Source organism: Homalodisca vitripennis, chromosome 2 (assembly GCF_021130785.1).
Source record: "Homalodisca vitripennis isolate AUS2020 chromosome 2, UT_GWSS_2.1, whole genome shotgun sequence".
Taxonomy (NCBI): Eukaryota; Metazoa; Arthropoda; class Insecta; order Hemiptera; family Cicadellidae; genus Homalodisca; species Homalodisca vitripennis.
The window spans coordinates 97,012,004-97,036,853 of NC_060208.1; the positions used below are offsets into that span (position 1 = coordinate 97,012,004).

Genomic DNA, 24,850 nt, shown 5'->3' on the forward strand with positions numbered 1-24,850 from the left:
ACGTAGGCAAATAACCACAATTAACGAAATCAATAATACTCTGACATCTGTAAATTATGGAGTAATCCAGGGTAGCACTTTAGGACCTATTATATTTTTAATCTATATACTGCTCTATTTTTTGAGGGGTCCAAATGGGAAGAAGTTTTCCAAAAAGCGCATAGTGACCTATATCTAATAAAAAAATTGTTTGATCAAAATTTGCTTTCTTTAAGTATATCTAAGTCTAAATTTATGCCTATTGCCCTGAGAGACAGCAGTGACACCCTAATTAATTTAATTAAACTACACACGTGTGGTAATCCCACAAATCTGGTTTGTCGTTGCGGATCTTTAGAAAGGGATGATAATTATAAATATTTAGGGGTTATATTGGACAAAAGAATGAATTCATCTGCAAATGTTCTCTATGTTAATGGTAGACTTAGAAAACTCATTTATGCTTTTCATCAACTGTATGAATTTTTAACCTTAGAAGAAATAAGAGTAGCTTATTTCGCATATGTTCAATCGATCATAATGTGGGGTGCTAGTTATAGAAGTAGTTTAAATCCACTGTTTGTAACTCAGGAAGCAATACTTAAAGCAGCACTGAGAAAAAATAGACATTACGCATCGGAGGCGTTGTTCACCGAAATTAATGTTTTGGATATAAGACAACTGTTTATTAGAGTAGTTGTTATATAGAACTACTCTAACAAACAGAGAGGTTGTTAGGTGTTGTTATTATAGAAATTTACCAGAATTTCTCAAGGATATGTTTTATATACATTATCTACTTATAAAATAAAAGTAAAACACTGGTTAAAAGGTGTGGCTCATGATTAGATGGAAAGGATTATAATGATTACAGAATTTAATGTCCAAAACTGGATTACAGGATGGGAGCGTGTTTTTATATTTGTGATCGCATGGTGATAGTTGTGTGTGTGTGGGGGGGGGGGTGTTGTGTGGGTGTGAGCGTGTGGTGTTAGTTGCTAGCGTGGTAGGTAGAGGTGCGGGGTAAGATTAGTTTGGGGTAGGATAACTGAAAGGATGGGACAGAGGCCTCAAGCATTATCCTGACTGAGGAGATCGATTGTCTGTCGGTTTTTATTTCTTATCATCTAACAGTTCGTCGTTTATTCTTATTTTGATTACCTACATTCACTGATAAGTATGTTTACTATTGTCTCGTTTATAACCTCGTATTGCTTTTACTTCTATACCACTATGAGCGTTAACTGTATTTATAATTATTAAATAAATTATTTTTCTACATATTTTTTTAAGTAAACAACATTATTTAAACATCTTATTTCCCTAAGAAAATTATTTTTGAATTAATGGGACGCATTCGCTCACGCACAGATGCTATGCACCTATGTAAGGAAATATTTCCACAAACATTAGAGCAGCCTATATATAAGAAATATATATATATATATATATATATATATATATATATATGAAATATATATATATATATATAAAATTATTTATTTTTTACAATTTTATGTTTTGATGTTAATTACTAAAGTAATTTTATATTATAAATGTAAAATTGTGCTCCTACGATTTCTAAATTGTTGTACCATAATGGAAATAAAGATGTTTTTGATTGATTGATTAATGTGGGAAACTGATAAGAATTGTAATAACTAATGTGTTTTTAAAAAGAACTGTACAGAGAGAACCCATTTATTCCTAAACGGAACATGTACTACCCAGACGATATATAATACTGTACTGGATATTGGCATTTATTGCTGAATGGTCGGTAATTAATTGTTTCTACCACCGACGCACGCAAGCTAAACGTTTATACTGATTCGCCGAAGATGGTTCTTTCCATTAATTAAGTCTTGTGAATCATCAATCATGTTCTCTATTATTTTACAAAATAACAGGCAAAATTTATAGAGGTTTGATTTTACATTTTTGGTAGTGAGGAGGACCACACTCATTAGTTTTATGAAAATCTTCACATTTTGATATTTCGTTTATTAAATGATTTAAGCACCTATAGCGGATGAACTTAGTCATGTCACAATAGATTCGTCAACTGCTTTAGATGAGATGTTCATAGAAGGCTCTATTTCATCCTCACTGACTTCTATAATAATAAAATATTTACGGGCATTAATTATCTCGTTCATTTTTAGAATATTAGAAGAGGGTATTTTCTTCATTGTTGTATATAGATCTCATTTCAGCAAAATATACATTTATATTATTTATTTGTAATGTCTTATCGGTCAATGTACTGTTTTCCTAACCTACTTTCTTTCAAATAATTAAACAAATTTCTTTGATTCTTTACATCCAAGTTTTTTTGTAAATTTGTGTAAATCAAATTAGTATATTTCTTGAGTTTTTCTATAAAATCCTTTCTTCTTTTAGTTTTTATATCCGAAATGAACTTTTCAGTTTGTATTTCTGTTCTGTAAGATCTGAAAACGATAACTCCCGTAACTTTTAATATATTTTAAGTAGAATTGGTACAGAGACAGTATTTAGACAGCTTGAATGAGTTCGTCAAAGTTACGACCAATTAAAACTCTCAAGATGACGACAGGTTAGATTTGCAAAGCTTCTCACTTGACTATATTTCTATATACATCAAAAGTTACAAACGTGTTTAAATACTCGTATTAAATCATTTTAAATTATTTATATTCTTGCACTTTTTACGATATATCTTAAGGATTCAAGATGGCTGCCTCTAAAAGTTTAGAATCGAAACTATTATATCTTATTTATTATGAATCGTGAAATATAACAAAAATAAATCTTAGTTTATTAACAATAACGTTTGTCCTAACGTGGATTTTAATATTTTGTACGTTTATCAGATACCATACAATGTTTTGAGTAATGTACAGTAACAATGTGAAAATATTAGTAAACAATTTCATTGTTTTAATAATCACGATTATTTATGGATTTAAAATGACTGGTAGATCGTTGGTAAATAAAATAAAGAGTACTCCAGAGTATAGAATTGCCCTTTGTAGTGCACTATTCATTGATTTGAGGATCATTGATAGAACTTTATATCTTGAATTCACCGTGACTTCTCTAGTTATCTGAGCTACCGTAACAAACTAATGTCTGTTCTCAAGGTAAGCAGAAACCATGAAAGAGCTACATCGTGCATTTCTATATTGAAAAGTATTAATACGATCATCGCATAGCACACACACTCAACAGGTTTGGAAAGACTTCAAAGAGCAGACAGCCGAGACCAATGAAGTGGGCTTGGGTTTAGCAGACGGAATGGAATAAACGACAGAATGATTATATTTACAATCGTATTTGTTGTTATATAATAACTTTTACTTTGAAAATAACATTTTAGCTACACTTTAAACTATTTTAAACAATATTTTGTCATACGAGAGTTAAGTTTGGAAATTTGTTTAACGAAGCGACTAGAATGTCTATTTAGTTTAGCGAAACTAATTTAAAATTCACTGAGGATGACGTTTCTTGACCTACACTATCAATATTTTCTTTTACATGAACTACGACTGGTATTTTCTCATAAACCAAACTGTCTATAATGGTGGCTAAAAGCAGAATTTTCAGACCTTAATTTTTAAACTTTCCTGCGATTTGTTCTCCCATCACTCAGACGTGATGAGTCTATATAACAATCACGCCTCACTGACGCAGGTGTCGGTGTTGCATATCGTGGTGGTATCCCTGCTCTTGGCCGCCGTGCTTCTGATAGTAGGACTGGTTCAACTCAAGCCCGGTGCTGACGCCTCCCAACACCGCTTCGTGCTGCTCGGCTCGGGAGCATTCATGTTGCTGTTCGGCGTGCTGCTCGCAATGGTGCGCTGCTGTGTACTGCCTTGGGCCATCAAGAGGCGCCATCGCCGCCGGATCCGGAAAGGAAGCGCAGGTATGTCACGTTGTCTAGATTATGTGTTATATAAGCTATATACTTTACTAGAACCACTTAGAAAGCAGTGAAAGACAATTGAGCTGAGCTACTCTTTGAACAGTTTAGTGTACAGCCTTTGCTTATGTTGTTACCTGCGATGCAACAATGAAGGCAAACTTCGAGGATTTTTAAGGTCATCCAGATTCCTGCTGTGTATTTCTGCTGGGCACAGACATTAAGGCATATTAAATAAATAGCATACAGTAATCAACATCTTGAGTCACGTCATGAATTGAGACCCTTGGACAGTATCCATTCAGTACTATAGCAGCTGACATCTTAAGATTGCCAAGCAGCGTGGTTCTGAGTTAACAATATCTGTAGTAATAATCGTATAGTAGAATTTTATAAATTTCACAATACTTTAGTTAATTTAACTTCGATGCACGAATGAAGTCCAATGTTACAAACTTTCATACAGCCCAGCTCTGAACAGCTGAAGGCCTTTTTTGGTAATGATGAGGTTTCATTGCTTCTAATTCTACTTAATATTTTATAGTCAAATATCTAGTGTTTCTGTCTCTCGAAACATTCGGCCCTATGAAACGTCCTGCTTTCCAATTGGTTAAATCAAAAGAAGCCTGTCATAATACCTAAACCAAATGTAGAATACCTATTTTCAGTAAAATATGTAATCAGTGATGTAGATGGTTTCATGAAAAAAATCTTGTGTATTAGAACACAACGCGCGTCGGTGTCCTCGTTACCGTAAATGAAGGTCAATCTGTTGAGTACAATAGCCCTGTCAATGACAGCTGGATTGTTGTCAGTTCGACATCATTGAAGTAGATGCAACCACTATTTATCAAAGGATCATTAATCTTCACATTGTACCTACCTGTCTTGGTTATCATAACAGCTCCAAATCAACTCAAGGGAGGACTTGTCATTCAGCTACATGTTTTTGCTTGAAAGGACTTCATAATTATAACAATAACGAAGAAACCCAGTTGAAATGTGTTAAATTTTGCAAAAACTTAAACACAAAGGTTTAAGAACTGAACATATTTGGCAAGGTAAATTCAACATAATTCATTCATATAAGGACAATAATAATTTTGTAATAATACAATGATCAGCTACAAATAACTAGTACAGTGTGAGAGTAAGTGTTTTATTACACATTTGATGAATGAAAGAATGTTATTATGTTTAGTGCATTTTTATACAATTTTGCTTATGGTAAAAACTGTCTAGAAAATCTCAATAAAGTTAAGAACTGTCCTGACTTTACTGAGGCTATAACTTCTTTTAAAATCAACAATTACAACAACAGTTACATTACCTCCTAAATATGAGGTAAAATTACATAATACAAAAATAACTAGACTCTAATCACTTGCATGACAGTATCACTGGATCACTTTTGCATGTAACTGATCATGACCCCCAGACCCCAAGCACTGTCTCTTTTGGATAAATTTCTGATTATTTTTTTAAATAAAAACCTATTGCAATGGTTGGATAATAATTCAATAGAATACTTACAGTTTAAGATTATAATATTTAAATTTGTACCTTACAGTGTAATAAATATAACATGTTACTTTTTATAGGACTTATAGATATAATTTTATTACATTTGAACAGTTTCTCTTAAAAATTTATGAATAATCTATAGTACATATAACATATGGATTAATTCTTATCTTATCATGAAAATAATTAATAAATACTTAATTTATAAATAAAGTTGTATTTGAATATGGTTAACAAATTGTAGTTAGACTGACATATTTCTTATTAATTTAATTATTTTCTTATTAATAAAATTTCAATAGTTTTCAATTAAATAAAGTAGTTGATAAAGTAAAAACTCCTTTAAAGGTAATTTAACAGTTTGTAAGTCAAAAGTCCTTATGTATTATCAATAAGGGTGTAAAATATTCTTTCTTCCATTAATAGGTAGTTCTTTTTTACTCCTAAATTTAGAATTGATTTTTTTCTTTTCCTGCAAAATAAAGATACTTGTTTTTTTAATTTCTTGTATCATGCTAAGGGATTAGTTATGATTGAAGTAGGAAATGTTTAGTTTAACAAAAACTAAAAGATGTAAAACGTGAACTGCATGGTAAAATAAGAAATGGAAATGTTATAATAACAATAATGTATGCATAACTGGTGAATTAAGAGATTCAAGTCTGGAAAGACTTATGAAAATGCCTGAATGAGTTTTTGTCAAGAAAAATAAAAAATTTTCAAAACCTATGAGTAAATTTACTTTATTATTACATCATAACAGTTTTCCAAAATGTGTGTCAATAATATTTGGAAAGTTTGTAACTGGACAACAAATTGTTAAATTTACTATATACAAGCCAAAACTTAACATGTGTAAAAAAAAAACAATTTTAGGATTTTTAAAACATTTAACAGATTTGATTTTTTTAAGTTTTTGGGGAAGCATCCCTCTCTGTGGACATCAACACCTTTAATACTTGAGCATTTTATAATTTAAAATTGGTAGTATAAAAATCAAGAGTTTTTATTTCACTATTTATACTCATTTTATTTATACTCACAATTCAATTGTTTCAGGAGTCGCAGGACTGGAGGACGGTAAGCCCCAGCCGAGAGCGAGTCTGGATGTCGTTCCTCATGAGACGCCCCAGACTCCTGGGCCTCAGACTCCAGGGCCCCGTAGTCACTCGGGCCCTCGGGGAAGCGTGACCCAGCCCCCCAGCGGTGGGCCCCTCTCCCCCACTCCTGCACAAGCTCCTGCTGAGACTGCCTAAACTGCTTCCCACTTTTATATTCGCCAAATCTCATCGCTTACACGTCATGCAGTACTCACTCTGCCATCCGCCATTACGTAACGAGTTCCTCTTTGGAATATATTCGGTTTTGTTTATTATTTTCAACCCTGTCAAATCAGCTGTGCTTTACAGCATATTGGAGCCAGCTGATTTAACATTTGTTTGAATACAGCTGATTGGATATATTCACCTACATTATCATATTTTGTAACTTATGTTAGTTTGATCCGACGTTAGATTAGTTGTTATAGGAAAATTTTGAGAAAAAGTCGCTGTTACTTATTTTTATATGGATCTTAATATACACAAGAAGTATTAATGTACAAAGTATACAATAACTTCAAATGTCCACAGTTTTAAAGAGAAAATTAACATATGAATTTTATTGAGTTAGCCTTAATTTTAAATATACTGTATATGTCTATTATAACCTTTTATATCACAAAGCTTATATATCACTTCATTTTCCACAATTCCGATAGTAAAACAGTTGTGTGCCTTTAACTGTTTAATTTCACATTCCAAATCATACTATTTACTTAGTCGATCTATTAATTTCAATCATATATTTTATTTTACTTTTTCATTACTCATTTTCCTATGTGATATCATTAAAGACACATAATGAATAATTGCTTTTCTTTTTATATCATGTTAGTACTGTAATTAAGTTATTAAATATAATGAAACTGTCAAAACTTTGTCTAAAATAAACATATGATAAACTAATTGATTATTTTCACTATTTTATAGTTTATACCCACTTAAAAAATTAGTTTGTAGCATATTTTAAATGAAAATATAAATTACAACAGCTTAATTTTAAATATACATATATTAGCTCTTGAAACATTATTACCATGATTACTTTAAAATCAAATAATTTAATACAAAAATCTGTTACTATATTTTAAAATATAAATTATAAAATCTACAAATAAATTATTGAAAACTTATAAATTCAGTAATTATGAAAGGAATTTTGATAATCCTAAACTCTTGTGTTCTGCTATTGCCATTTGTTATGTAAGGATTACCAGTGTCAAACTTATGACAGAGTTATCCGGTTTTAACCATGTCTATTGAAAACTCCATTTTTACCCTCTTAAACTGTTATGAGAGGAAAACTGAAATTACAAAGAGGAGAAGTATTATTCACTAATAGTGGTTTCTCTCCTCCTCCTTATGACAAGTTCTTTTGGAGGGATTTCCTTAATTTCCTTAAGGAAATTTGAGTAGATGTACAATTTTTTGTAAAAACTTTTTGGTAAAAATATGATAAATTGTTAAAACTATCCCCTCTTCTCTGGGAGGTTATTCATACTGCTGATATGGTGTCATTATACTCCAAATCATAGAAATATACTTTCAAAATTTAAGAACTACTGTATTGATTCATAGGAAATGAATAGTACACCCAGAGCCTGAGGTCTCCAAAATGTTTAGTGTGTTTTATCTTGTTTTTACTTTAAAAAAAACTATGTTATGATGGTCTTTAACTTACTCCAATATAATCAACAACAACTGCGCTATGTTATGAGAAACCAAGGTCTCGTATTCTAACACTATCTTGCATAAAAATATTACATTTATTTCCATGTCTGTGTTTGCTTTATTTCAAGTAGCCACATAAAAAATTCAGTGGTTGTTGTCTATTCAGTATGGTATATGAATTAAAATATATAATAGACACACACATTTTACACATAGTAAAACATTTTTAAATCTATATATTTTGTATAAAATAAACCCATGGCACTTCCCCTGATTGAAAAATTAGATTTTCGGGTCTTATATTGTGCAGATTCCATAACCCTATCAGTTCTAAATCACAAAACGGAATTTACAACCACACAAAAATGTGATACTGCTTACTGATAGGAATCAGTAAGCAGTATATAGGAATCAGTATGAAACTGATAGGAATCAGTTTTATGAGCTTACAATGATAACTAAATGCGATACTGAGTTATTAGTGTAATTGTGTGTGTTACAAATCTGGAACTTCAGAAAAGATTTAACACACAGACCTCCTGCTGTAATAACTGTTAAAAGCAATGATCAGAAGACCAGATCAATCAAAGCTAGGATATTTATGGGCCCTAGCACTAGCAAATTCCGTTTGCTAGCCCTTGTTACTCAGAGAAACGTGTAAGTTTGGATTGTCTTTGTCTTGGAGCTTTGCTTCAATGTCAGTCAGAAAGTTAGCAGCCTCATGTACAGAGCTCTTTGTGGATTTCTTGCAAAAAATTAATAGACATTATGAAAAACTAAAGGAAACATTAGTTACGAGGCCTTGATATCTCTTACTATATCAGGGGTATATATTCAATTTACTACTACTTTCGATGTTTAAATATATATAAATTTTGATAATATAAACACATCAATATGATTCACACGAAAATAAAAAATAAAAATCACTGTGAAAGACCATATATAATTTTCTTTCATTTGGAGTCTTTTCAATTAAAATTTAAAATACACAAAATATTTGAATTATTCTTAACTATATTTTATAATAATTGAGACCATTAATGTACTTCCTTCATTATGTACTTTTTATATTTATTAATAGATCCCATTACAATATAAATTTAATCATTTTAAAGATTAGTATAATATACTTAACAAACCATTTTCAATTTTTTAATGAATTTGATAAATGCCTGTAGTTACATTTAATTATATGATATAATCCAAATAAAATAATACTAAATAATAATAATACATGTAAAGTCTACAAATTATGATAACTAACAGCTTGACCTGTCGTCCTCTTATGCACCTTAGATGTAAGTCTTAGCTCGATAGGTTAATTGTATTAATCATGTTCTGTTGTCCTTAGTGATAATGTCCTGCCTTGCTCTCTATTGTACATGGTATAGGGTAATACATAATGGATGTATATATTTTGTAAAATCGTTGTAGATCAAATAATAAAAATTAAATTACTTAAATATTTATCGTAATTATCTGTTGTATGGTTTCATCCATGGTTTCTTGCATGAATGATTTAATTTATATATTTTTTAATGTGGGTTGTTTGATAACAACCTTTTGTGCCGTTGGTCATATGTACTTAGTTGTGTTACAACACATCATTCAATATAAGTATGCCATTTAAAACCAAATTTAAACCAGATTTTTAATTTAATTTTTCACTTCTGTAATGATTTTGCTATATTATTATACAAACATATAGTAAACAAATTAGTTGTAATACACAACTACAATTTTGAATAAGATAGGTATTTTAAATTTGTGTATTATTTTTAACAACTAAAATTTCAATGAAAATTAGATAGTACATTTTCAGACCCAAAACGATTACCAAAATATTTTATTACTCATTGTGAATTGCCCTGTGTTGAGGAAGAAGCAATCCATTAATAATTTGACTCTTCCATCATTAAGCACAAGTTTGTTTTGAAAATAGGTGTATAATCCAACATCTGTTTTTTATTTGTTAGTTGGGGTTGTTAGATGTAATGAGATAGAACATTTAGGCTTGCTAGCCCTTTCATAGTGGCTCTATATTGGTTCCTAGCATGCTAGTGTAAAGCATGTTTGTTAAAAAGTCAATGAGAAATTTGTGCGATAACTTTTGCCCACTTGCAGCCAGGGATTTCCAACGTTTATATTTGCTGCAACACAAAATGCCAAAACCTTCAGTATGCATCTACTAATTAGTTGCTACCAACTTTAAGGCAATAACAGCTGGTTGCACTGTGAATTAATAGATAAAAGTGCCATGTTTTTATTACATAAGAGATATGGTAATCAAAAAGGTACCTAAAATTCCATTTTGGGGCTAGTAACAGAAAATATATGAACAACAGTATTTTATTACTATAAAGGGACACTATGGACTAGCAAATGTTATTAGCAGCTAAACACCCAAATGTGTATTGTGGGATTTTAACCTATTACTCTCTAATTGAATTAAATTTCAAAATCTCTGAGAGATTCATTGTCCTTTCATCAAACTTCTTGTTAATAAGACATTATTAGTTTTATATTTATTAAACTAAAACAGATTTTTATATTTAGAACAGTTTAAATATTTTATTTTATAAATTAAGACCTAGTGGGCTGGTTCTAATTCTGGATTACTAAATCGAAACATTTTTGTGTATTAATAAATTAGCCTATTAAGGAATGATACACAAATTGCAATACTCATAAAAAGTAACATTAATGCTATACAGTGAATCAGAAATTAAATATTTATAAAATTAATCAAAGATAATTTCTTAATTATATTTTTAAAGTACATTTAAAAGTGGAAAAACAAGTTTTTACTTCTGAAAGTTTAAAACTTCAGCTAAAATAGTTTGCAAAGCTAAACATAAGGTAGCTTTAAAAATGTATCACAAGCAAGCAATGTATGTAAGCTACAACATTTAACTGAATTTTCATTTTCAAATTATTTTGTGTATCTCTTACTCAAAATTGGTATTTAATAAATCACATTTAACATTACAATTGAGATTGTTTATACTATTTGTGTTAAAACATTTAGCTAAATTTTATAAGCAAAATAGTTACCTGACACTGTAATTACTAATTTCCAGTGTTAATTGTCCTCAATTTTGAAAACAATTACATTAAAACTTTGTAACACGATGTGCCACAAGTGATACACCGCAATTGTTCAAAGGCATAGCAACTTATGTTTACTAAAACTGTGTATAATTAATCTTGTGCAAGTTTTTAAACACTAAAGTAAAACATATCACTATTACCAAATATTGAATCTATTTCCTAAGTGTATGTGTGCCACAAACAAAATACATGGTCAAGTGAAGTATTTATATAGTTTCCTCAATTTAACAATGTTATTATCTACATAATAAAAAAAACCTAAGTAAGTTATTAAGTTCTTACAAGAAGTGTTCATTATACTTAAATGGCCCCTTATGTTATTTTTTTACATATTATTCATGTACATTTAATAGTTATTTTACCCATACTTTTCAAAAGGTATGTTGTGGATCACTGGTACTATATCTAATATTTATGGTTTTTATAATAATATAATTTCCAAATTCATATGCCATCAGAATATGTTTTTATAATTTAATTACACTTTTTAATTTATTAAGGTGTCTACAAGTGGTGCACACTTTAGTTTAAAAGAAATTCCTACTTCCTATCTAATTGTAAACGTGTTAAAATGAAAACATTTAGAAGATGACAAAGTGTTTAAGCAATATAAGTTGTTTACACATACGTTACTACATCAAAAGCAAAAGTTATCGCTCAAACGTTGCAGTGCTTCAGTTGTTGCATGTTTGATGTATTCTTGACCAACCAACCGTGTTTGACATTATCAATCATATGGCTGTGATAAGAGAACTGTCTGGAGGTTAAGTTTCTTCAACAGTCATATTTTGGCAAAATTATAAAAACTCATTTTAAAAGTCAAAAACTCCATCAGTTTGGATAGATTGCTATTCTACAAAATTATGTAATTCTGATTTAGATATGTCAGATAATTTATATACAAGAAATACATTATATTCTAGAAATAACATTTAATTTCTCAGCTTGTCACAAATGTGTTAGTTAAACGTATAAAATCTTTAGAATCCTAATGGCTAGAAAGCCTTCATACATTTGCTTTCTCTTGGTCTCTTCTCTTCATATATATATTTGCATATATCTTTAGCTCTAGCTTTCTGGTGGTATGCATCATTCTTCCTGCCTTTACACCAAAGCTTTCTTATAATGTATTCTATTCTGTGGCATATCTTCAGATTACTTCGTGATATATCCTCACTTTTGCTGATGCACACTACTTCTTGCTGTATATAATCTTTTTCTTATCTGGAATGCCTTCATATTCCGTTATGGTACATTCCCTTTATTCTTCTTCCATACCCTTTCATGAAGTGTATCCTCTTTCTTATCTGGCATAGTTTCATGTTCTTTGTGGTACATTCTCATTCTTCTTGTTCATATTCTTTCTTGTGGTGTACCCTGCTATTATTATCTAGTATGCTCTCGTGCTTCTTTTTTGTACATCCTTATTCTTCTTATGTATACCCTTTCTTGTGGTGTATCATCTTACTTTTTGTGGCATACTTTATTCTTTTGTAGTAAACACTCAAGTTTTATTGCTTACTCTCATTATCTATAGAGGTGTTTTTAAAAATTCTTTAGTAACATACCAATAATTTTCCTTTGACATAATAAGTTACATGTAAAATCTTTTTGTTGTTGTGTACCCTCAAGCTCTCTTGGGTTGTATCTTTATACTCTTTCATAGCATATTCCTTTTATTCTCTGTGATACATTATAATTCTTCTTGTGGCATACCCTCAGGTTATTTTCTGATACATCAATGGCATACTTTTACTATCTTGTAATATACAGTATGTTCATAGTGATTTGAAGCATACCCTTAGGTTCTTTTGTAGTACATCCTCAAAATTAAAATCTCTATATGGATAAATTGTTGGTAAACTTTGAATTTAATAACTGACACTCTGATTTAAAATTCAGTCTTAATGGATTTATTCTATTTCATAGATTTAACGAAAAACATCAATTGAGCCATCAATGATAGCTGCATCAGCAACCCTTGTGGTGATGAACAAATTACTCTTTCTAGGTAGTATCAGGATATAAGAAACAATCTAGTCACAAATTATTAAGACACTACAAAACTGCTATTTCAAAGATTATAATTTCCAGGGTAAGTTATATAAATGGCTCTCCTTCCTGTATTAGTATGATAATTTCTTTCATATTCAGATGACCATACAATAAAAAATAAATTGCTCATAGAGTTATAAGAAGAATTTTAAATTGGAGTTTCGTTTCAACACTGACCTAATTATTTCATACAATGTGAATTAATTACTCTTATATGTGAATAAAAAAACAGCTGACAGCTTAACCTTATAACCATTTTAATGACTTAACAACTGAACAATGTTATAAAAATAATAATAACCAGGACTATTTGGTAAACCTTTACAAATATAATATGAAAGAAATCTCTAGTTGCAATGATTATTGACTTTTGATTGAGTTGAATATCACAACATGGATGGGAAGAAACATAACCTCAATCATCATAAAGATGTTAGATAGACCCGTAGATAGAGAAAACCCACTGAACAGTGCCGTAACCACAAAAAACTTTGAGGTCCAGACATTTAGTTCAAAATAATTCTTCTAGCACAAAGTAGCCATAGCAAATGATACTGACTTTATCAGTATATAGATAAAGCTAACTTCTTCTGTTGTACAAATTGGTATACACTGGAGTAATACTATACTGGTTGATATATGTTTTTTCAGCAACATTATCATTGAATTTAGTTTCCACTGGTGTTTTTAACAATTTATACAACAGAAAAAGTGCAAATAAAAGTAGGAAAAATATTGAATCAAAACATGGTTTAACGAATAATTATTTACTATGCTCAAATCTCCATTAAAAAATTATAAATACTGCTTTTAAATATTTTAATCTATAATCCCACTATTTGAAGCTTATCTTTTACTTCTGGTACTATAGATTTTACGAAACTTTCTTGAGTAATCTTAATAACTACCTATCCATAAATAGTTAAGTACCAATTTATATTTATTAGTCAATATTTAATAAAATTACTATCCACTTATTGATAATTACAGTATAATTATAGACCAGTACGTTACAGTATTTTCAATTACATATTCTAATAAAACCCTAACCTGTTACTGTAATTGATTTTTATATAAACGATGTTGATATAACTTTCATTATTATGATGTTACACTATGAGAAGGTTATTAATTTTGTTATTAAACGCTTTCTTTTTTATTAAGTAAGTAAACAGATTAAAAACTGTTCTGTGAAATCTTTTTTTCAAGAAATATTCAATGGTAGGACATTTTTTTATCATATGCTGTTAAAAGTAAACTTATAACAATTGTTGTCATGTCATGATTAGTTCCTGAGTATTATAAAACAGATATATTTTTTAGTGAATTGTTACAAACAAATATCCAAAGTTCCCTACCTTTAAAAATGTGTTAAGTGGGTATGTTTAAGAAAAATCATTTGGATTTTTAATGCTAATACTTTAATTACATCTCCAAATGTACATAGAGTAGTGACGGGGCTAGATCAATGTCGACTCTCCCACTCAGGGATGCCAACTGATGTGTGGACAGATGTTGTAGCCATTTGTGTTGTTGTAGTGGTAGTAAACACAGTAGCCAACCTAACCTTCCAGGCCTTTTTTGTTTGTGGTGTTTTTAATTTGGACGATCGTTTTAAATATGATATCTCAAAGTTTTTGTAATATATCATAATTAAAAAATATAAATAAAAACTGTAAAATTCACCCTTACATTATAATACATGAATATCTATAATTTTATAGATGTAAATGTAAATGATAATGATGAATATTTGCTACTTTAGTTTAAGATATGAAAATACAACCAAATATCTCTATAAATGTGATCTTTAATTAATATACATAGTTTTAAACGTACAATCAGCATCAGTTCGTGTCTCTCCGGTTCCTGCTCCTCCAAAACACTAAAATCAACAACTCGTTCACAAAAATCATACCCCATTATCATTTAGATGAGAAAGATGCATCAGAGTCACTTTACTATCTCTCTCCAGTTCCTGTTCTTCTAAAACACTAAAATTAATAACTGGTTCACAATAAACCTACCCCTTTGTTATTTAGATAAGAAAGATGCATCAGAGTCACTTTCCTATCTCTCCAGTTCCTGGAGAGAACAACTAAAACACTAAAATCAACAACTGCTTCACAATAATTCTACAAATCATTTAGATGAGAAAGGTGTAATCACTTTTCTGTCTGTCCAGTTTTTTGCTTTCCTTTCTTCTAGTTTTTGGAGATGGCATAATAAGAAATAATTCTAAGTTTAGACCCAAGGAACTTCTCTCCTCCCCCAGGAACCAACTATTCATAAAGACAAATTACATTATAATAATAACACAAGAAAATTATCACTGTTTTAGACTGAAGAATTTCAAATAAACCATTTGTTAGGCTACTAAATGTTTTATTTCTTTTATAAAAAATAATAAATCTGTTAAATTTATTTTCCAGTTATATAGTTTAATATTGCCTTAACATTTTCGTTTCACTATTGAAGAAATTATAATCAAAACATTTGCTATTGTATTTGCCATTTGATAGGGTAGCTTTCTAATATATACATTCTTCAACATTGGAAATAGCTATTGTTACCCCTATAAAATCTCTCTAAAAAAAGAAACTTCACTTAATTTTTCAGGCATATGAAAATTAGCTATTGTTATTCTTTGAAACCTATACATTTCAAAACTTACCTGAAATGAATGTTTTAATAACCACGATAAAACAAAAACCTACACAGCTATTTTTGATCAGACAAGTAGAATCTACTTTTTTAAATCAAGAAGAAATCACAAAGAAATGATCGTCCAATACGCAGTACTATGATAGAGAACATGTTGACACCAAATGTGTTACATTCTTGTTTTATGTTATGTTCTGTGACGCCACCTTGGTTGTTGTACATATGCTCACATACAACGTATATAACATTTATATACATATAAATAAAGCTGAATAAGTCATTCCTGTGTTTTTATTTACCTTTCCTTGATATTTTTAGTATTCAGGTGATGTGTACATTATTATAAATAGAAAATATACTGTTTTTAACTTCTCATTGTAAAACATTTTATGTATTTTCTCCTCTTTATAAATAATGTATATAGGCATTTAAATATAGGACAACAAATAATTATATATGAAAATGTGTAAATAACTATTAAGGGAAGCAACCTCTGCCCAATCATATGCTTGTTAATTTTACAATAAAATGTCAACATATAACTATTTTTATTTATTTAAAAATTAAAATACCAAAATATTTACATAGCAATATATAAAAAATTAAAGTATTGGATAAATCATTTTGCGTTATAATTTATCATAGGAGTTTTTCTAAACCATGATAATTCAAACACTAATAATGAAAATGTTATAATGAAATATTTTGTTATTTATTAAAGGTACTGTGAAATTTGTCAGTCTGTTATAATTACTTGTTTTTTCAAAGGATGTTAATCTTTGTTAATCAAAGTTCCCAATTTTTTTCAAAAGCGTCATCAGAAAATTAATCCTGGTTGTTGATTATTGGGTGTAATTCGTTAAATTATGTTAAGTTCTAGACTATATTAGCACATGATAAAAAGACATTTGTAAGAAATATTAGCACAATGGTATAAAACCTTTAGACATTAGCTTTAAGATTTGTTTAAGATCTTAATTCTATTTTTTTATAGTGACTTATTGTAGGCCACAATTGGTCTAACTGTTTACCAATGGATAACATAATTTCAGTCATTTGCCATCATTATGTTACAAAAATATTAAATAGAATCTATCCTCCTCTTCAGTTGTAAAAAATCTTTAGACAAAATTAAGTATACAAAAAATAATCAATGTTTGGTAATGAATTCTCTAATGTCACACTTTACTACAGAACAGTTGTACATAAAAACATCAAACATGCACCTGAGTGTCCAGAGGAGTTTTATAAAGCACAATAAGTGTTACACATGCTACACATACCAGAGAAGGTAAGAGACCAAAAAATATTCTATATCGGGGCATCATTTAAAACAAAAAATCAAGATGGCGATGGTTTGGAGGAAATAAAGGACAAATACTACTTATTTTTGTTCTTGTTCTCAAAGTCATAGTATGTTTTTAAAGTACATTGACTGAGGTTTCTTCAATTATCATGACATTATTGACCAGGATTGTTAAAGGTATCTTTCAATCCTGTATATTACATATTAGTACATTTCCTTTTACAAATATGATGAAAATCTTCTGCAAACTATTGGTACAACAATTGAGCCACGTTGAATTTTTAATTTTATATATGCTTAATTTTATGCTTTGAAAGTTGACATTTAAAGAAGAGAAATAAACTACTTCTTAAAATGTCTTTATTTAATATTTTTATAATACATTACGACGGCGAATGTTTCCAATCCTGTTATCCTTTCATATTATCCATTATTATCAATAATAAACTGCAAACAAAGAAGAAAAGAAATATCATCGACCTGCCAATACACTTGTGGTATTTTAAATTATTATATATGTTAAGGTTACAAAACCAAATTCAATTGTTCAACCATTTATTTATTCCATAATGTGTTATTACAAAAGAAACAGCTCAACATTATACACAATGGTACTGAACAGTTTGACCTAGAATCAACTGAATGCTGTCACTCTATTTACAAGCAAACTAAACAAACAATATACATTCTATCACAGCACAATTCACTATCAACGATGTTACAAAAATATAGCCAACAAAAATTTCAACATTACAATTTTTTGTACATTTAAACTACAATGATTTTATTTTTAGAAGTACTACATATTAACATGAACAGTACTCACTGAAGCAATCAAATTCAAATATACAAAACAGCAACCTAAAACACCTTTAACAATTTAGCCTTCATTAGAATTAACACTTTAATATTTTTGAGGCAAACCATCTGTCTGTGATGAATAGCGGCTGAACCGAGAAACCTACCTTTTTTATTTTAAGTAAAACTCCCATATTTCGACGCCAAAAAATTCGGGAAAACAAATGCAACACCCAATTTTGGGAGATACGGGTAACTTTTAAAAGATTTTCAAATATAAAGATAGGTTGAGCCTCATTTTAAATATCTCTATTTACTGATCAGTTTTTAAAATATTTTAAATCGTTTAGCTTCTTGTATACAGAGTGGACCAAAATGTTAAAGTTGTCCAGTTTCAGTTTTTTTTTTGTTACTGTTACTTTGTTAAAAACTTAAGCAAATCCAAATTTTTATCCAAGGTTACTAAAGAATTTATTACTCTTTCTAAAATATGTTACGGATATCACTTTTCAGCATTTTTCCAATTTTTATTAATAGTTTAAATGTGGGATATTTAAAGCTCGTAAAATCGAAAAAGATTGAAACTGTAAGGTTGACTTTCATTAAACCTATCAATAGCTCTCTGAACACCTAAAATTGTTTGTAATTAAGTTTGGTTTTATCTTGTATGGTTGAGAAATCATGCCAAAAATACTAATTTTCACAACATTCAAAATGAGGAAGGTAGGTTTCTCAGTGTGGGTAGGTGGTCTGTTCAGATGGTCAACCTCACTCTTTATAGAACAAATATCAGTATTAAAACCTTAAACTATTTCTGACCATGATGTATTTTAGCTTTTGAAAAATTTTTATTACCTAATACACCAAAAGATCTGTTATAGGAAATTGGAAACCAACCTAATCAAACATTTCATGCATTTAATGATAACAAAATATCAATAAAAAGTACAACCTTCGAATTCATTATCACATTTTTACCCTGTCCATCTCCTCTTAACAGCAATTCTAAAAATGTATTTTGAATTGTACATTCCTACAAAGAAAACAATAAATAACAAAAAAACAATCACATTAAAATTAAACAAAATTCAATATATGAGCATAATACAAGTGTAAAAGCGTATTGAATACTAATTAATTGAAATCCAATAAATAAATATTATTACAAACACTATAGAGCTAAAACATAAGGTAAATTATTTACTTAACAACTCAATTCTCAATGTTAATAATAAAACAATTATTAGATTATATAACAATTATGTAAAAAAAACTCTAAAGTAAAAACTATTATATTAAGAGCTCTGAACAATAGTAAAGCTGAAAAATATAATACACATACTATAATTTAAGTTATTGTCTATTTTAGCACTTTTCTATAATAAAATCGTAAATATTTCATTACACCCAATAAGATATTCAGTTATTGCCTTAAGTTAATACATTTATGTATAATTTCATAAGTTTAATGTTGTACAATTTTCAACCACATGTAGCTTTGCATTCTAAATATTATGAACAAATATATTATTGGTGAAACAAATTCTAGTAGAGTAATGTAAGTCACAACTAATTTACAAGCACATCTAAAAGAAAGAAGCCTACACTTTTCTTCAGCCTCCTATAATATAAATGGAGTTTTATTTATTCAATTTTAATTAGTATAGATCTATTCATTTTTTGTTTATTAATAAGTAATCATCACTCCACCACCGTAAATGTAACTTACTTCTCTACCGCTTCCAAAATATTTCTCATTATCATTTGAGATAAGTGACCTGAAACTGACTCATAATCTAAAACTTATCTCTAAATTCACATTACTACAACCATCATCACCAGTTATTATTACAAGAAAAGCCGTATTAAATCACTCAAAGAGAATAATACACAAAAATCTACAATTAACAATTACCAAAGATGGCCACTTATTATTGTTTTTAATTCCCTGAGAAAAACTAGGTCTATTTCATTTATGGTAAAGCATCAATAGTCTAAGTGCCAAAAATCCGTACTGTTGACATTTTAGAGTTGAGTCTGGAAGAATATTTGTTTAATGTTAAATAAACAGCCTTTTAAGATAACTTCCTTCAAGACAGAAAAAGGAGAAATAATTGATTTTGATCACTCCACAAGGAATTAAATGCATTTAAAGTAAGAAATTTAGGACATTTTGTAAACAAGCCTAAATAAAAACAGCTAATTAAAAAAGTATGAAATTCTTAAAATATTTACACATGAGTTATAGTTTCAGGGAGGAATATTGTTTTTATTCATTTGGCTTAAGGAAATTGTATTTTTAATTAAAACCATTCAATAAAACTAAATTATTATTAGTAAATTTATTCTAGAGAAAATGTTTTTTTAATAAATAAAATGTAATTTCCTCCATCTTTCATGAACATTCTGTAAGATGTTGATACAATTATCTTTAACAGTTTTGCTTACAAGATATCCCAAAATTCCCACCACTCCTTGTGACAAAATAAAAGGTTTAATTTTCATGTTTTCAGAAATTAACAAAGGATGCTTTAAAAGGCTGTTACCAATTTTTTTTTAATTCAAAAAGGTTATTCCAACTAAAAACCACCGAACAGAGATATTATGTGACAAATCCATAAACTAAACCCATCAAGATTCTGAGTAAATTATGCCAGTGACTAGGTATGTGCTGTGAGTAGTAGTTTAGTTGTGTGTGTGTTAAAACCTAGGGGGGCTTAAACTGGAAGTTTTCTTGCCGTCCTTATTACGTTTGAACAAGAGACTAAACACACATAACACTCGAGCAAAATATCAATATTTTTATTATTTCTTCTAAAAATGTGCTTAAAAAATTAATTTGTAGGTATATTATGAAAAAGTTGTGATAATTAAGGTTTGGTTATCCAATATACAAGGATGCTGAAATTTCTTTTATAAATACGCAAAAGCAAATATAACAAAACAAAAACGTATAACTTTTAGCAAATAATTATCCATGTTAAGTGGCTGCAAAGTAGATACTTAATTTTCATTTGGAACCATTTTAAAGTTGAATAACATACTTTTATTTTTAACTATTGTGTCTATTTCACAATATTTTGCTGAAACATTGATAAACCACAATATTGGTTATAATCTAATAAATCACTTATCTTCCAGTGTTTAACACATCCTGGTTACGCCATGATGGCATTGTACCCACATTACACTGCTAGTACCAACGATGTCATGGTATCACCACATTATGGGTTTTAATTAACACAATAATTTTCTACTTTTTAATAATATCTTTCTTATCGCTATAAAAATGTTAATTTAGTTATTTAGTAATACCAAAATGACTGGGTTAATAGAACTTGATTATGACCTTGGTTGATTATGACCTGAGATTTAGCAGGCTCTGATTAGCTGACTCAGATTCCCACCAGTTCTAAAAATGTAAATGTATGAAGTATAGATGTAAGTAAGTACCTTTCCAAAGTATGTCTTTGAATAGCTACTGACAATGAGCATTGTCATCAACTGAGAAAGATAGAAATATTTCAATAGGAAAGGGAAATTTTGTGAAAGTTAGATGACTTCACTGTTGTACTTGCTACAAGATATTCCCACAACAATCTAGCTAGGATTTCTATTTCACTACTATGACAGGTCTTTAAATAACATTTAGCTGGGCTGGTCAAAGGACTTACTATGAATAATAGCTTTTGTCACATGTAAAGTTGTCAAATATTGCCTTGCCATGTCAACCATCCTTCAATTGAAGTAACAAGCCCACTGGGTATTTCTACTCAGAGAATAAAGAAAACCTTACAAATTATGCTAAACCATCTGAGAAGAATTGAAGAGGAACCAAGGGTAAGAATGGATGTTCATAACTTCAAATTTAAAAGGCTATTTAACAGTTTAACAAGTACTTTACTTTACAAGTAATTTACCTACTCAATACTTATAACTTGGACAGGTAAACCCCAAACAATGTACTTCTCAAGAGCCTTAAACTTAGGTAAGTCTCTACTATTCATGTATCTACATTACTTGGATCTATTAACACTATTTCATCTCTGAATACGTCTGAATAAACATTTTAAAAAGTCTGATGTTTGGTTTTCAGTGATAGATATACACGTAATTTCTCTGTTGTGATTAGTAATTTTAACAATTAATATCTGAGTAGTGTTTATTATTATGTTTGTCAATTTCTGTACTCCTAACTTTAGATATCCAATTTACATAGTAGGCTTAGAAACCTTTGCTAGCATATTTGATTGTTTTTGACACTTCAGCTAACATTAATACGGAAAAGAAAAAAGTGTAATATATTGTTTGGTAAAGGAAACACTTTTTTGTGCACAGGTGCATGTTCAATTATTTAAATACTAGGATCACTCTGAAAGTTGTGAGATACCAGCAGATAGTGCATTCTGCAATCATTTTATCATTCTTCTCAGATAGGCCACACACAAGTCAGTACCTGACAGCAACTTGAGTTCAGTAGTGTTCTTTTGTCATTTGTTGGGAATGATCAATTTCATTAAGTCATGGAGTTCATTGAGAGAAAATTTTAGGACTATGATTTTCTTCGATTGTAAAGATGGCTAGTTTTAATAGAAGTGCATCCAACATCACAAAATTACTTTTGGTTCTGAAACACCATCCTGTGCTGTTTTTTGGGTGGTATTCATAATTTCTACAGGGTCAGTAATTTGTTTCAAGATGACAAAAGTCCAGGATGTCACTAACGGCAACGTTCATTGGGTGCACACTGTGATCCAAGAGGACAGACACTGCAATTATTTAATGATTGAAGCTTTCCAGAATCCGCAACAGTGCAAATAGTTTTGCATGACTTTTAAGTCAGGAAATTTGTTTTTTGATGGGAACTTCACAAATTGACAAATAAGCCCCACCCCCTTGTTAACCTGGTCTCACTATGTGAAACTTCTAATAATTCTGAATACACATTTGCACAGTTGTTGCTTTTCTTTTGAAGCCGAAATTAATGAGGATATTCATAAATCTTTTCAATACAATCCAAAAATTGTGTGACGCTTGTGGAAAATCCCACTTCAAAAGTACACTGATGATGAAGTGGATTACTTTCAACACACCTAATGTTTGGTAAGTTTAGCACAAAAACTCTACATAATATATCTAAAACTTTCAGAGTGAAGTTTGTACATATTATTGTGGTCATGGACTCAATCCCAAACTATTTATAATAAAAATAATGTTTAAAGGCTACTTAAGTTTATTAAATATAATTTATAATATATTTCAAAAAAGGTTGATGAACAAAAATCAGAACTTGATTAACAATTTACAGGTTTTTACAGAATATAACTGAAATTATGTACAATTTTATTCTCGGTGAATTATTAATTAATGTACATTACTGCACAACATAATATTTACAATCTTTTATCTTAGATCATTTTATTTACCTTTACTGGTTTAATATTAATATATACTTTATTACAACAAGAAACCATTATCACAAATTTCATATTATGAAGCAAATCTATGAAGTAATATTTATATATATTTCATTGATTAAACTATAATAAGTAAAAATGTAATGATCCTTACTATATTCTTAAATATATTTCCCTTATTTAAAAGAAAGTAGACCTTATTTTGAAAAAATGTTATAGATTTGTTGTTGTAAGAAAAAATCAATAGACTAGAGACAAAATCAATCACTAAGCACTCTAGTTGAGTTTAAAGCTACTATTGCAATAATATCCTTAACTTTTGCAAAGAAAACACCAGATGTCCGTTAGAAATATTTTCTGTTCAATATTGCTCTAGGAACTGCTAGTGTCCAAGAGAGCAGCCAGGTCGTGAGGAGTGTGAACTGGGAGGGAGCAGGTCCGATGGCGACAGACGTAAGCACTCTGGTGTCCTTCGGAGGGTTTCATCCTCTGAACAGTCTCAGAGCTGCGATAGACAATGCTGCTGGTGTTGTTGTCAGCAAGGAGCAGCACGCGGCCAGGGATGTAGCGTGAGCGGACTACACGCAGGAGAGCAGCCGTTTCTGTGTCATCAGATTTTCCAGTTATGGTTATCTAGAAGAAATCATTAATTAAATACAACAGTGTGTAATTTTTACATATGAAGTGACTTAGGTTCCTGCTTGGCCATTAAAGTTTCGCCTAATCCCTGTTAATGAACCTGTAAAATAATTTCTACAAGTTTTGACATGAATATTTCTCACAGTGGACCTATCTATCATGTACAATTATCTTTAATTTTTTTTATGATACCATGTACCATTACATTTTTCTAAATTTTCTGTGGTAGGATTTATCTTTTAATTTTACGAGTATTTTAATTAGATTTATATTGACATTGAAAGCAAAAAAAATGAATTTTGGAACAAATAATGTGCAAAAAATTAAAACTTGCAATTTTTATTAATTCATTTCTATTTTGGTTCATTACGCTAAAACAACATCATACCAGATAATATTACATTCTTACGTATAACTAATTGATGGCACTCTCTAGACAATGGCACACATATTTGGCAAGACAGTTTTCATCTGGTAATAATGTAATAATAACTTACTAGTTATATCACATGATCACCAGAAGGACCAGAAACACTCCATATTATCTTGATATTACACAGTTCTGTCTCTACACAACAAATTTCATAAAGGAAACTATAAATCAACACACATAAGCCATTTTCAGCCCATCCCTCCTCCTTTTAACTTTCACAATTTACAATTCTTTATGATAGAT

At 29.6% G+C, this 24,850-nt stretch overlaps 2 protein-coding genes across 5 annotated transcripts in view; one reads left to right on the top strand and one right to left on the bottom strand.

Annotated features, from left to right (window-relative positions):
* The window catches only part of LOC124354378, a 221,149-nt gene extending 204,855 nt beyond the window's left edge, over window positions 1-16,294 (top strand). The window contains exons 3-4 of the mRNA XM_046804782.1: window positions 3,658-3,889; window positions 6,470-16,294. Coding sequence (XP_046660738.1) covers window positions 3,658-3,889; window positions 6,470-6,666 — 429 coding nt within the window. The 3' untranslated portion in view covers window positions 6,667-16,294. The remainder of the gene's footprint in view (window positions 1-3,657; window positions 3,890-6,469) is intronic.
* Window positions 16,295-17,858: 1,564 nt separating this feature from the next.
* Window positions 17,859-24,850, bottom strand: part of LOC124354380 (spermatogenesis-associated protein 20) — a 48,190-nt gene continuing 41,198 nt past the window's right edge. For all 4 annotated transcript variants that reach the window (XM_046804783.1, XM_046804784.1, XM_046804785.1 and 1 more), the window contains one exon: window positions 17,859-24,168. In XM_046804783.1, coding sequence (XP_046660739.1) covers window positions 23,908-24,168 — 261 coding nt within the window. In that variant the 3' untranslated portion in view covers window positions 17,859-23,907. The remainder of the gene's footprint in view (window positions 24,169-24,850) is intronic.